Below are 15875 nucleotides of genomic sequence, written 5' to 3'. Positions count from 1 at the left end.
CGGACTGGCCCACTCATTGAATTCGATCGGAGAAATGATGCCCTCTCGTTGCAGCCTGTCCAGCTCGATCTTCACCCTCTCTCTCATCATGTACGGTACCGCTCTCGCCTTGTGATGGATGGGTCGCGCCCCCGGAATCAAGTGGATCTGCACTTTTGCTCCTTGGAACTTCCCGATGCCTGGTTCGAACAGCGAGAGGAACTTGTTTAGGACCTGGGTTCATGAAGAGTCATCGACAGACGAGAGTGCTCAGACATCGTCCCAGTTCCAGCGTACCTTTCCCAGCCAGCTCCTGCTGAATAGCGTGGGGCCATCGCCTGGTACTACCCAGAGTGGTAAATTGTGTACCGCTCCATCGTAGGAGATTTTTACGGTAGCACTGCCGATTACGGGAATCAGTTCCTTTGTGTACGTTCTCAGTTTAGTACGAATGGGAGTCAGGACTGGCCTTGAGGCCTTGCTGCACCACAATTTATCGAAAGTCTTTTTGCTCATTATGAACTGGCTCGCGCCCATGTCCAGCTCCATTGACACCGGGAGTCCATTTAATTCAACCTTCAGCATTATCGGGGGTGAATGTGTGCACCCTATATACCTCTGTCTCCTCAGTCTGAGGCTCTGGTTCGTCATGATCCACCGTGGATCTGTCCTCCTCTGCAACATGGTGGTTTGCAGGATTAGCAGGGTTTGCAGCTCGCCTGCACATACGTTGGAGGTGTCCCATTGTTCCACAGCCCTTGCAAACGTATTCTTTGAAGCGGCATGAATGGAAATGATGATCACCCCCGCAGCGCCAGCAAGGTGTTAATGGCCTTGCATTCACCACCCTTGATGGTGGGCTCTGAGTCACCTGTGGACATGCAGCTGCAGGCGTGTAAGTCCTGCCCTGTACATTACGATTCGAAAACAACATTACTTTGTTCACAGTACTTGCAGCAGCACTAATGTGCTGGGAAAATTGTTTGGTATTGTCACTGGTGGCAATGAATGCCTGGGCTATCGCTATGGCTTTACTCAAGATTGGGGTCTCTACAGTCAAAAGTTTGCGAAGTATTACTTCATGGCCAATGCCAAGTACAAAGAAGTCCTTGAGCATGTGCTCCAAGTGTCCTTCACATTCGCAATGTCCTGCAAGGCGCCTTAGCTCGGTGACGTAGCTCGCCACTTCCTGGCCTTCAGACCTCTTGTCCGTGTAGAACCGATACCTTGCCATCAGAACGCTTTCCTTCGGGTTTAGATGCTCCCAGACTAGTGTGCACAACTCATCGTACAACTTCTCTCTGGGTTTCGCTGGAGCGAGCAGATTTCTCATGAGGCCATACGTTGGTGCCCCGCAAACGGTGAGGAGGATCGTCCTTCGTTTGGCAGCGTTCGCTTCTCCTTCCTGATCATTGGCCACGAAGTATTGGTCGAGTCGCTCCACGAAGGTTTCCCAATCATCTCCCTCCGATAAAATTTCTCCAGGATGCCCACGGTACTTTGCATTGTTACGGTGGGGTCCGTCATCTGTATCTCGTCGCCAGTTGTTATGTCTTGAATAAAGAGTCAGACCAGATACTGCAAGCTCAAAGTAAGGTGTGACCGTTGTCCTTTATTACAGATCTCAGAGTGCCTCTCCAGCCTGTGAGGCCTCCTTATATACCGGTGCTCCCAAGGGATTGTGGGGTCCCTTGGGACTCCAGGGGATGAGCCCTCTGGTGGTTAAACATGGTATTTACAGGTTTACATATATAACAGCAGGTACAGCACGGGGTTAGATAAGAGTAAAGCTCCCTCTACACTGTCCAATCAAACACTCCCAGGGCAGGTACAGCGAGTTAGATACAGAGTAAAGCTCCCTCTACACTGTCCCATCAAACACTCCCAGGGCAGGTACAGGGGGTTAGATAAGAGTAAAGCTCCCTCTACACTGTCCCATCAAACACTCCCAGGGCAGGTACAGCACGGGGTTCGATACAGAGTAAATCTCCCTCTACACTGTCCCATCAAACACTCCCAGGGCAGGTACAGCTCGGGGTTAGATACAGAGTAAAGCTGCCTCTAGACTGTCCCATCAAACACTCCCAGGGCAGGTACAGCACGGGGTTAGATACAGAGTAAAGCTCCCTCTACACTGTCCCATCAAACACTCCCAGGGCAGGTACAGCACGGGGTTAGATACAGAGTAAATCTCCCTCTACACTGTCCCATCAAACACTCCCAGGGCAGGTACAGTTCGGGGTTAGATACAGAGTAAAGCTCCCTCTACACTGTCCCATCAAACACTCCCAGGGCAGGTACAGCACGGGGTTAGATACAGAGTAAAGCTCCCTCTACACTGTCCCATCAAACACTCCCAGGGCAGGTACAGCACAGGGTTAGATATTGAGTAAATCTCCCTCTACACTGTCCCATCAAACACTCCCAGGGCAGGTACAGGGGGTTAGATACAGAGTAAAGCTCCCTCTGCCCCTCGAGCCTGGTCCACGAATCAATTACATTATGGCTGATCTGTACCTTGACACCATTAATCTGCCTTTGTTCCCTAACCCTTAAAATCCTGACTCAACCAAAATCTATCAAGCTCAGTACTGGAATTCTCAAATGAATCCCAGCCTGAACAGAGGTGGAAAACGAGTTCTAGATTTCCACTGCCGCCTTGCGGGAAGAAGTTGTTCCTGACATCACCCATGAACGGCTTGGCTCTAATTTGAAGGTTATGTCTCCTTGTTCTGGACTCCCCACCGCTCACCCCGCTGGCCACCAGAGAATTTGTTCCTCTCTCTATCTGTCAGTGGTTCTGTGGGTAGCACCCTTACCTCTGAGTCAGAAGGTTGTGGGTTCAAGTCCCACTCCAGGGACTCGAGCACATAAATCTAGGCTGACACTCCCAGTGCAGTGCTGAGGGAGCGCCGCACTGTCGGAAGGGCGGTACTGAGGGAGCCCCGCACTGTCAGAGGGGCAGTACTGAGGGAGCGCCGCACTGTCGGAGGGGCAGTACTGAGGGAGCGCCGCACTGTCGGAGGGGCAGTACTGAGGGAGCGCCGCACTGTCGGAGGGGCAGTACTGAGGGAGCGCCGCACTGTCAGAGGGGCAGTACTGAGGGAACGCCGCACTGTTGGAGGGGCAGTACTGAGGGAACGCCGCACTGTCGGAGGGGCAGTACTGAGGGAGCGCCGCACTGTCGGAGGGGCAGTACTGAGGGAGCGCCGCACTGTCGGAGGGGCAGTACTGAGGGAGCGCCGCACTGTCGGAGGGGCAGTACTGAGGGAGCGCCGCACTGTCGGAGGGGCTGTACTGAGGGAACGCCGCATTGTCGGAGGGGCTGTACTGAGGGAGCGCCGCACTGTCGGAGGGGCGGTACTGAGGGCGCGTCGCACTGTCGGAGGGGCCGTCTTTCGGATGAGATGTTAAACTGAGGCCCCGACTGCCCTCTTGTATGGGCGTAAAAGTTCCCATGGCCATTATTCCAAAGAAGAGCAGGGGAGTTATCCCAGGTGTCCTGGGGCCAATATTTATCCCTCAATCAACATAACAACAAACAGTTTGTCTGGGTCATTATTACAGGTCCGTCTTCCTCACAGTTTGCGGTCCGAAAATCTATAGACTCATAAAGAATCTTCTCTTGTCCGCAAGTCCAACGGACAAGGACTATGAGGAATTGTGTACTCTGGTACATGACCATCTCAAACTAGAAGAAGGCATCATCATCTCACAATATCGATTCTACAAGCACATTCGTTCTGAGGGCCAGGATGTGTCAGAATTAGTTGCCGACCTAAGACGTCAAGCTGGACGTGTAAGTTCGAAAATGCGTTGGGAGACATGCTGCGGGACTTCTTTGTAATCGGCATCAACCATGAGGTGATCCTGTGTAAGCTAATGGCGGTGGAAATGCTGGACTTGAACAAGGCCATCACGATTGCCCAGGCAGGCATGACGATGGACAAACACTTAAAGCAGATATCTTCGGAAAATCGGAACTCGGTAAGTACTGTATCGTCGTTTGGCAGAGCTGCATTTGGCAGGGCCTACTCGACTGTGTATGCGAAACCTGTGGTTGCTTAAAATCCGCCAACGGGAATGAATCTGATTTCACCATGTTAGCATTGTGGGGGCAATCATCGGCCTCATCAGTGTAGGTTTAAATAGTACATTTGTAAAGGCTGTTTGAGGCTGGGGCATCTTCAGCGCAATTGTCCGCAACTGAGCAAGCGTGCTGCAACACACCACGTGGAGGATGATGACCAGTCCAGTGCAGATCCGGATATGCAATCCGAGATACCAGAGGAGGAAGTGGATGGACTGTATTCGTTCCTAACAAAGAGCCAACCGATAACGATTAATGTGAAACTTAACGGTGTGCCGGTATCGATGGAATTGGACACGGGTGCGAGTCAATCAATAATGAGCCAGAGAACATTCGACAAGCTGTGGGATACTAAGGCTGTGAGGCCTAAGCTGAGTCCAGTCGATGCCAAGTTGCGTACGTACACTAAAGAACTCATAACGGTGATTGGCAGTGCAGTAGTCAAGGTGTCGTATGATGGTGAGCTTCATGATTTACCGTTATGAATTGTTCCAGGCAATGGTCCAACGCTGTTTGGCAGGAATTGGGTGGAAAAAATCTAATGGAATTGGAACGATATCAAAGCGTTGTCATCGGAGGATGATACTCCATGTGCTCAAGTGCTGAGCAAGTTCCCCTCGCTGTTTGAACCAGGCATCGGCAATTTCACGGGAGCCAAGGTGCAGATCCACGTGGACTCGGATACAAGACCCATCCATCATAAAGCTCAGGCAGTGCCGTACATGATGAGGGAGAAGGTCGGAATCGAACTGGACAGGACTCGAGCGTGAAGGGGTCATATCACCGGTCGAATTTAACGAATGCGCCCGCCCCATTGTTCCTGTGTTGAAGAATGATGGCACTGTCAGGATTTGTGGAGACTACAAGGTTACGATCCACCGAGTTTCAAAACAGGATCAATACCCGTTACCGAAGACTGATGACCTGTTTGCAACGCTAGCCGGGGGGAAGTCGTTCACTAAACTGGATCTGACGTTGGCCTACATGACACAGGAGCTGGTCGAGACATCGAAGAAACTTACATGCATCAACACTCATAAAGGACTGTTTATCTACAACCTACAACAAGTGCCCTTTTGGAATTCGCTCGGCTGCAGACATATTTCAGAGGAACATGGAGAGTCTACTGAAGTCCGTCCCTAGAACCGTCGTGTTTCAAGATGATATCCTGGTCACAGGTCGTGACACCGCCGAACATCTGAACAACCTGGAAGAGGTTCTACATCGTCTGGACAAAGTGGGACTCAGACTGAAACGTTCGAAGTGCGTCTTCATGGCACCGGAAATCGAATTCCTGGGGAGGAAAATTGCTGCTGACGGCATCAGGCCTACGGACTCGAAAACCAAGGCCATCAAAAATGCACCCAAGCCTCAGAATGTGACAGAGCTGCGTTCGTTCCTTGGTCTACCTAATTACTTCGGTAATTTCCGACCGAGATTGAGCACTTTATTAGAGCCACTGCACATGCTGCTCAGAAAAGGCGACAACTGGGTTTGGGGTGCGTCTCAAGACAGAGCTTTTGAGAAAGCTACTAATCTGCTTTGCTCTAACAAGCTGCTGGTCGATTATGACGGGGAACAAAGAAATGGCAGACCAATTGAACAAGTACTTTGGTTCGGTATTCACTGAGGAGGACACAAACAACCTTCCGGATATAAAAGGGGTCAGAGGGTCTAGTAAGAAGGAGGAACTGAGGGAAATCCTTATTAGTCGGGAAATTGTGTTGGGGATATTGATGGGATTGAAGGCCGATAAATCCCCAGGGCCTGATGGACTGCATCCCAGAGTACTTAAGGAGGTGGCCTTGGAAATAGCGGATGCGTTGACAGTCATTTTCCAACATTCCATTGACTCTGGATCAATTTCTATGGAGTGGAGGGTAGCCAATGTAACCCCACTTTTTAAAAAAGGAGGGAGAGAGAAAACAGGGAATTATAGACCGGTCAGCCTGACATCGGTAGTGGGTAAAATGATGGAATCAATTATTAAGGATGTCATAGCAGCGCATTTGGAAAGAGGTGACATGATAGGTCCAAGTCAGCATGGATTTGTGAAAGGAAAATCATGCTTGACAAATCTTCTGGAAGTTTTTGAGGATGTTTCCAGTAGAGTGGACAAGGGAGAACCAGTTGATGTGGTGTATTTGGATTTTCAGAAGGCTTTCGACAAGGTCCCATACAAGAGATTAATGTGCAAAGTTAAAGCATATGGGATTGGGGGTAGTGTGCTGACATGGATTGAGAACTGGTTGGCAGACAGGAAGCAAAGAGTAGGAGTAAATGGGGACTTTTCAGAATGGCAGGCAGTGACTAGTGGGGTACCGCAAGGTTCTGTGCTGGGGCCCCAGCTGTTTACATTGTACATTAATGATTTAGACGAGGGGATTAAATGTAGTTTCTCTAAATTTGCAGATGACACTAAGTTGGGTGGCAGTGTGAGCTGCGAGGAGGATGCTATGAGGCTGAAGAATGACTTAGATAGATTAGGTGAGTGGGCAAATGCATGGCAGATGAAGTATAATGTGGATAAATGTGAGGTTATCCACTTTGGTGGTAAAAACAGAGAGACAGACTATTATCTGAATGGTGACAGATTAGGAAAAGGGGAGATGCAACGAGACCTGGGTGTCATGGTACATCAGTCATTGAAGGTTGGCATGCAGGTACAGCAGGCGGTTAAGAAAGCAAATGGCATGTTGGCCTTCATAGCGAAGGGATTTGATTACAGGGGTGTTACTACAGTTGTACAGGGCCTTGGTGAGGCCACACCTGGAGTATTGTGTACAGTTTTGGTCTCCTAGCTTGAGGAAGGAAATTCTTGTTATTGAGGGAGTGCAGCGAAGGTTCACCAGACTGATTCCCGTGATGGCGGGACTGACATATCAAGAAAGACTGGATCAACTGGGCTTGTATTCACTGGAGTTCAGATGAATGAGAGGGGTTCTCATAGAAACGTTTACAATTCTGACGGGTTTAGACAGGTTAGATGCAGGAAGAATGTTCCCAATGTTGGGGAAATCCAGAACCAGGAGTCACAGTCTAAGGATAAGGGGTAATCCATTTAGGACTGAGATGAGGAGAAACTTCTTCACCCAGAGAGTGGTGAACCTATGGAATTCTCTACCGCAGAAAGTTGTTGAGGCCAATTCACTAAATATATTCAAAAAGAAGTTAGATGTAGTCCTTAATACTAGGGGCATGAAGGGGCATGGCGAGAAAGCAGGAACTCATGAACTCATTGAATGGTGGTGTAGGCTCGAAGGGTCGAATGGCCTACTCCTGCACCTATTTTCTATGTTTCTATGATCTGTGTAAGCATCTAGTATTGGCCTGTGATGCTTCATCATATGGAGTTGGTTGCATGATCCAACAAGCTAATGAGTCGGGTAAACTACAACCTGTTGCGTGTGCTTCTAAAAGTTTGTCAAAGACGGCAAAAGCCTACAGCATGGTAGAAAAAGAAGCATTAGCCTGTGTGTATGGGGTTAAAAAGAGTCATCAGTACCTGTTTGGTCTTCGGTTTAAACTGGAAAGAGATCACAAGCCACTGATTTCATTGTTTTCAGAAAACAAAGATATCAATACCAATGTATCATCCCACATCCAGAGATGGGCGCTGACATTATCTGCCTATGATTATAGAAACATAGAAACATAGAAAATAGGTGCAGGAGTAGGCCATTCGGCCCTTCTAGCCTGCACCGCCATTCAATGAGTTCATGGCTGAACATTCAACTTCAGTACCCCATTCCTGCTTTCTCGCCATACCCCTTGATCCCCCTAGCAGTAAGGACCTCATCTAACTCCTTTTTGAATATATTTAGTGAATTGGCCTCAACAACTTTCTGTGGTAGAGAATTCCACAGGTTCACCACTCTCTGGGTGAAGAAGTTCCTCCGCATCTCGGTCCCAAATGGCTTACCCCTTATCCTTAGACTGTGACCCCTGGTTCTGGACTTCCCCAACATTGGGAACATTCTTCCTGCATCTAACCTGTCTAACCCCGTCAGAATTTTATATGTTTCTATGAGGTCCCCTCTCATTCTTCTGAACTCCAGTGAATACAAGCCCAGTTGATCCAGTCTTTCTTGATAGGTCAGTCCCGCCATCCCGGGAATCAGTCTGGTGAACCTTCGCTGCACTCCCTCAATAGCAAGAATGTCCTTCCTCAGGTTAGGAGACCAAAACTGTACACAATACTCCAGGTATGTCATTCGCCATAGACCTGGCACCGGGAATTGTGCCGATGCACTGAGCCGTCTGCCGTTGCCCACACCGGAAGTGGAGACGACACAACCTGCAGACCTACTGTTAGTCATGGATGCTTTTGAAAGTGAAGGAACCCCTGTCACAGCTCAACAAGTTAAGACCTGGACCGATATTATCGGTTGTGAAACGTTGTGTCCTTAGTGGTGATTGGTCTGCCATACCCAAGCAAATGGGTGATGAGACCGAACTTTACAACCGTCACAAAGACGAACTATCCATTCAGTCAGATTGTTTACTGTGGGGTAATCGTGTTGTTATGCCTAAGAAAAAGGTAGAGAGAAATTTGTACATGATCTACATAGCATTCATCCCGGTATTGTCATGATGAAAGCCACTGCCAGGTCTCATGTATGGTGGCCTGGAATTGACTCTGATCTGGAATCATGTGTGCATCAGTGCAACACTTGCATGCAGCGAAGTAAAGCACCAGCGGAATCGCCGCTGAGTCTGTGGTCGTGGCCATCTAAACCATGGTCCAGGATCCACATCGACTTTGCAGGTCCATTCCTGGGAAAGATGTTTTTAGTTGTGGGATAGATGCATATTCCAAGTGGATAGAGTGTATAATCACGTCATCCAGTACATCCATAGCTACCATTGAGAGCCTTCCTGTCATGTTTGCCACTCATGGTCTGCCCGATGTAAGCAACAATGAACCTTGCTTCACCAGTCTGGAGTTTCAAGAGTTCATGAAACTCAATGGTGTCAAACATGTGAGGTCAGCACTATTCAAACCTGCTTCTAATGGTCAAGCAGAGCATGCTGTCCATTTAGGATCGAGATGAGGAGGAGTTTCTTCACCCAGAGAGTGGTGAACCTGTGGAATTCTCTACCGCAGAAAGTTGTTGAGGCCAATTCACTAAATATATTCAAAAAGGAGTTAGATGTAGTCCTTACTACTAGGGGGATCAAGGGGTATGGCGAGAAAGCAGGAAGGGGGTACTGAAGTTGCGTGTTCAGCCATGAACTCATTGAATGGCGGTGCAGGCTCGAAGGGCCGAATGGCCTACTCCTACACCTATTTTCTATGTTTCTATGTTTCTATGTCCAAACCATCAAGCAGAGTATGAAACGTGTAACTCATGGTTCACTGCAGACTCGCCTGTCACGCATATTGCTTAGTTACAGGACAAGACCCCACACGCTTACCGGGGTTCCCCCCTGCTGAACGATTGACAAAGGGAGGTCTCAAAACCAGGCTCTCTCGTGTCCATCCTGACTTGAACGATCACGTTGAATACAGACGTCAAAGTCAGCAGTGGTATCATGATCACGCTGCCGTGTCACGTGACATTTCTGTTAACGATCCTGTGAATGTTTGCGCATGCCCCCGGCCTATGAGCACCATCGGAGCAGGCCGGGGAGCGGTAGGGGCGGTGTGGAAGCCTACCACTCCGGGGAGCAGCGCGAGACGGTGCAGGAGGGCGACGGCAGCGAACAGCGACGTCATCAAGGTCCAGTTCGGTGATTGGAGCGTGGGTAGGCACAGCAGGAGCGGGGCGAGGTCGGGGCGAAGGAGCGGCGAGAGACTGTAGAGGGGCGTGATCGGGGCCCAGGAGAGGCGCGAGTTCGGGGCCCAGAAGAGGCGAGGGCCCAGGGGCAGCACGGGGCCAGCCCACACTGCGATATGTGTGCGCACTGGGTCCGTGCAGCAGAGCTGGTCTCCAGTCGTCTTGGTTGATCCTTGCTACTGGTCCAAGACCTAGCTCTGTCAAGCCCGTGTGGTGGCTGGTGTGCAACGGCCACCCCACGTTAAATAAATCCACGCACAGGCTTCAAGATTTAGTTCGGGCCTGGAATTTTAGGTCCATCATTGAAACACCTGTGAACGTTTTGACGTGGAAGCAAGTCATCCTCGGTTCGAGGGACTGGTATGATGATGTATGTACTAAATTAATGTCAAGGTCCCAAGTGAATCGCCGATACTGTTACGGCCAAGGAGGGTAACAGAGTGTTTATCGTCAAGCTCAAGAATGGGCAGACATGCAGGAAACATGTCAATCAGAAAAAGCTGCGGCACACGGATGAACCGGAACCGTGTGAGGAAGACACCGTCAGCGACCAACCAACCTACCCTCAGTCATCAGAGGACTCCGTTGTCCTCAGTGAATCTGGACTTTCAATCCCTGCCATGGTCATTGTCACTACCATCAGATCAGCTACCCAGCCCCCAGTCATAACAGACTTAGAACACTTGACCTAGGCTGGAGTTGAACTGAGACGACCAACTCGGGAGCGGAAAGCCCCGGAGCGTCTCAATTTGTAAAAAGACTGTTACTAATATCTTAAAGGGGGATGTTGTTATGGATGTATACTTGGGATTATTAGCCACTAGGTGGCGTGACTGTCGGAGGTCATTGGGTTGTACGCACATGTGTGCAGCCCAGGTATAAAAGGCAAGCCATCTTGTAATGTGATCACTTTGGGCCCTAACAAAGCAGAGCCAGGTTTGTACCTGCGTTTGTTTACAGCATTCTGTCTATCGAGTTATTACATACATAACACAGATACTCACCAACACTTTCACACACTCACACACACACACACATACTCACACACTCAGTCACCAACACTCAGTCACACACAGATACTCACACACACTTTCACAAACACACACTCACACACACATACTCACACACTCAGTCACCAACACTCAGTCACACACAGATACTCACAAACACTCACTCACACACAGATACTCATACACTCACTCACAAACACACACTCACACTCACACACAGATACTCACACACATATTCACAAACACACTCACACACAGATACTCACAAACACACACTCATACTCACACACAGATACTCACACACACATTCACAAACACACACTCACACACAGATACTCACAAACACTCACTCACAGTCAGATACTCACACACTCACTCACAAACACACACTCACACTCACACACAGATATCACACACACATTCACAAACACACACAGATACTCACAAACACTCACTCACACACAGATACTCACACGCTCACTCACAAACACACACTCACACACAGATACTCACAAACACAAGCTCACACTCACACAGATACTCACACACTCACTCACACACACATACTCACACACTCACTCACAAACACACACTCACACACAGATACTCACAAACACACACTCACACAGATACTCACACACTCACTCACAAACATCATCACAGGCAGTCCCTCGGAGTCAAGGAAGACTTGCTTCCACTCTTAACATGAGTCCTTAGGTGGCTGAACAGTCCGATACGAGAACCACAGTCCCTGTCACAGGTGGGACAGACAGTGGTTGAGGGAAGGGGAGGGTGGGACTGGTTTGCCGCACGCTCCTTCCGCTGCCTGTGTTTGATTTCTGCACGCTCTCGGCGACGAGACTCGAGGTGCTCAGCGCCCTCCCGGATGCTCTTCCTCCACTTAGGGCGGACTGGTCTTTGGCCAGGGACTCCCAGGTGTCAGTGGGGATGTTGCACTTTATCAGGGAGGGTGTCCCTTGTAACGTTTCCTCTGCACACCTTTGGCTCGTTTGCCGTGAAGGAGTTCCAAGTAGAGCGCTTGCTTTGGGAGTCTCGTGTCTGGGGCCTGCGGACGATGTGGCCTGCCCAGCGGAGCTGTTCGAGTGTGGTCAGTGCTTCGATGCTGGGGATGTTGGCCTGGTCGAGGACGCTAACGTTGGTGCATCTGTCTTCCCAGGGGATTTGCAGGATCTTGCGGAGACATCGTTGGTGGTATTTCTCCAGCGACTTGAGGCGCCTACTGTACATGGTCCATGTCTCTGAGCCATACAGGAGGGCGGGTATCACTACAGCCCTGTAGACCATGAGTTTGGTGGTAGATTTGAGGGCCTGGTCTTCAAACACTCTTTTCCTCAGGCAGCCAAAAGCTGCACTGGCGCACTGGAGACGGTGTTGAATCTCGTCGTCAAACACACACACACACTCACAATCTCACGCACATACACACACTCACCAACACACACTCGCACTCACACACAGATTCTCATCAACATGTTTCCCACATTACAACAGTAACTATACTCAGTACTGCCCCTCCGACAGTGCGGCACTCCCTCAGTACTGCCCCTCCGACAGTGCGCCGCTCTCTCAGTACTGTCCCTCCGACAGTGCGGCACTCCCTCAGTACTGCCCATCCGACAGTGCGGCGCTCCCTCAGTACTGTCCCTCCGACAGTGCGGCGCTCTCTCAGCACAGCCCCTGACAGATGGCGCTCCCTCAGTACTGTCTCTCCGACAGTGCAGCTCTCCCTCAGTACCGCCCCTCCGACAGTGCGGCGCTCCCTCAGTACCGCCCCTCCGACAGTGCGGCACTCCCTCAGTACTGCCCCTCCGACAGTGCAGCTCTCCCTCAGTACTGCCCCTCCGACAGTGCGGCGCTCCCTCAGTACCGCCCCTCCGACAGTGCGGCACTCCCTCAGTACTGCCCCTCCGACAGTGCGGCACTCCCTCAGTACTGCCCCTCCGACAGTGCGGCACTCCCTCAGTACTGCCCCTCCGACAGTGCGGCACTCCCTCAGTACGGCCCCTCCGACAGTGCGGCACTCCCTCAGTACTGCCCCTCCGACAGTGCGGCACTCCCTCAGTACGGCCCCTCCGACAGTGCGACGCTCCCTCAGTACTTCCCCTCCAACAGTGCGGCGCTCCCTCAGTGCCGTCCCTCCGACAGTGCGGCGCTCCCTCAGTACTGCCCCTCCGACACTGCGGCGCTCCCTCAGTGCCGTCCCTCCGACAGTGCGGCACTCCCTCAATACTGCATTTTTGACAAAAACACACTCACACACAGATACTCACACAGATACTCGCCAACACTTTCACAAACACACACTCACATACAGATACTCACATACTCAGTCACACACTCACTCACAAACACACAGATACCCATACACTCAACACACACTCATACTCTCACGCACACAGACACACTCATCAACACACACTCGCATTCACACACAGATTCTCATCAACATGTTTCCCACATTACAACAGTAACTACACTCAGTACTGCCCCTCCAACAGAGCAGCGCACTCTCAGTACTGCCCCTCCGACAGTGCGCCGCTCTCTCAGTACTGTCCCTCCGACAGCGCGGCGCTCTCTCAGTACAGCCCCTCTGTACTGTCCCTCCGACAGTGCAGCGCTCCCTCAGTACTGCCACTCTGACAGTGTGGCACTCCCTCAATACTGCCCCTCTGACAAACACACACTCACACACAGATACTCACACAGATACCAACACTTTCACAAACACACACTCAGTCACACACTCACTCACTCACAAACACACACTCACAATCACACACATATCCTCACACTCTCACTCACCAACACACACTCATACACACATTGACCAACACACTTTCACACACACACACTCACTCACAAACACACACTCGCACTCACGCACACATTCTCACCAACACGTTTCTCACATTACAACAGTGACTGCACTCCAAAAGTACTTAATTGGCTGCGAAAGGCTTTGGGACGTCCAGTGGTCGTGAAAGGTGTGACATAAATGTCGATCATTCTTTCTCCATCTATCCTCTCGAACCATCTTTCCTTCTCTCTATCTACCCTCTCGAACCATCCAATCATGGCCCAGGTCACGACCTCCACCTTCTCCACCCAAGGGAACGCGAGGACAGCGAACAGGCTGCACCGCGGCGCGTGGGATCGTGCTACGCGCGGATCGGGACCCCGTACCTGTTCCTCGTCAGTGCGTATCACCACCAGCTCTGACCCTTCCGAGATGCATTCCTGACGGCTTTCATCCCAGCCCAGTTTAGACTTGGAGAAGTAATAGCAGTTGCCTTCGAACGGGGTCCAGTTCTTGTGACACAGCTGGCTGGTGCAATCTGGGGCGAGGCAAACCAAAGGGTGAGATGGAGTTATAAAAACCTACCAGGCGATATAAATAGACGCACAGAGCACACAACCAGTCGGAGGGAGTGTAACACAAGTGTAACGCCCCGATTCACAAAAGGAGTGCAGACAGAAAGCAGGAAACTATCGGCCAGTTAGCCAAACAGCTGTCAATCTATCTGTTCAACCTTCGTTGCCTCCAGGCCAGATCCAAGACCGACCAAGAAAGTGTGAGGTCATGCACTTTGGCCGAAAAAAAATCAAAGAGCAAGTTATTATTTAAATGGAGAAAAATTGCCAAGTGCCGCAGTACAGCGGGACCTGGGGGTCCTTGTACATGGAACACAAAAGGTTAGTATGCAGGTACAGCAAGTGATCAGGAAGGCCAATGGTATCTTGGCCTTTATTGCAAAGGGGATGGAGTATAAAAGCAGGGAAGTCTTGCTACAGTTATACAGGGTATTGGTGAGGCCACACCTGGAGTACTGCGTGCAGTTTTGGTCTCCGTATTTACGAAAGGATATACTTGCTTTGGAAGCAGTTCAGAGAAGGTTCACTCGTTTGATTCCGGAGATGAGGGGGTTGACTTATGAGGAAAGATTGAGGAGGTTGGGCCTCTACTCATTGGAATTCAGGAGAATGAGAGGTGATCGTATCGAAACGTATAACATTATGAGGGGGCTTGACAAGGTGGATGCAGAGAGGATGTTTCCACTGATGGAGGAGACTAGAACTAAGGGGCATAATCTTAGAATAAGGGGCTGCCCATGAGGAGGAATTTCTTTTCTCAGAGGGTTGTAAATCTGTGGAATTCGCTTCCCCAAAGAGCTGTGGAAGCCGGGACATTGAATAAATTTAAGACAGAGATAGACAGTTTCTTAACCGATAAGGGAATAAGGGGGCGGGCAGGGAAGTGGAGCTGAGTCCATGATCGGATCAGCCATGATCGTATTAAATGGCGGAGCAGGCTCGAGGGTCCGTGTGGCCTACTCCTGCTCCTATTTCTTATCTTCTTGTGTTCTTATGTCCCATCCTCTGTCGTTGAACTACAGTACATGGACGACGCTTGCGTCTGAGCACATTCAGAGGCCGAATTCCAAGTCATCGTCAACACCTTCACTGAGGCGCACGAAAGCATGGGCCTTACACTAAATGTCCGTCAGACAAAGGTCCTCCACCAACCTGACCCCACACAGCACTGCTCCCCGGTTATCAAGATCCACGGCCCGGCCCTGGACAACATGGACCACTTTCCATACCTCGGGAGCCTATTATCAGCAAGGGCAGACATCGCCAACGAGGTTCAACACCCCCTCCAGTGCGCCAGCGCAGCCTTCGGCCGCCTGAGGAAAAGAGTGATCAAAGACCAGGCCCTCAAATCTGCCACCGAGCTCATGGTCTGCAGGGCTGTAGTAATACCCGCCCTCCTGTATGGCTCAGAGACATGGATTATATACAGCAGACACCTCAAGTTGCTGGAGAAATACCACCGACGATGTCTCCGCAAGATCCTGCAAATCCACTGGGAGGACAGACGCACCAACGTTAGCGTTCTCGACCAGGCCCAACATCCCCAGCATCGAAGCACTGACCACACTCGACCAGCTCCGCTGGGCAGGGCCACATTGTCCGCACGCCCCAGACACGAGACTC

The 15875-nt window shown here is 50.6% G+C and overlaps 1 protein-coding gene across 4 annotated transcripts in view; it reads right to left on the bottom strand.

Annotated features, from left to right (window-relative positions):
* Positions 1-15875, bottom strand: part of LOC139247684 (C-type lectin domain family 7 member A-like) — an 82914-nt gene that overhangs the window by 6526 nt on the left and 60513 nt on the right. For all 4 annotated transcript variants that reach the window (XM_070871772.1, XM_070871773.1, XM_070871771.1 and 1 more), the window contains exon 5: positions 14064-14215. In XM_070871772.1, coding sequence (XP_070727873.1) covers positions 14064-14215 — 152 coding nt within the window. The remainder of the gene's footprint in view (positions 1-14063; positions 14216-15875) is intronic.

This window comes from Pristiophorus japonicus, unplaced genomic scaffold (assembly GCF_044704955.1).
Source record: "Pristiophorus japonicus isolate sPriJap1 unplaced genomic scaffold, sPriJap1.hap1 HAP1_SCAFFOLD_281, whole genome shotgun sequence".
NCBI classification, from domain to species: Eukaryota; Metazoa; Chordata; class Chondrichthyes; family Pristiophoridae; genus Pristiophorus; species Pristiophorus japonicus.
Note: the sequence above shows the minus strand (reverse complement) of the source record. Positions and strands in the feature narration are given on the sequence as shown.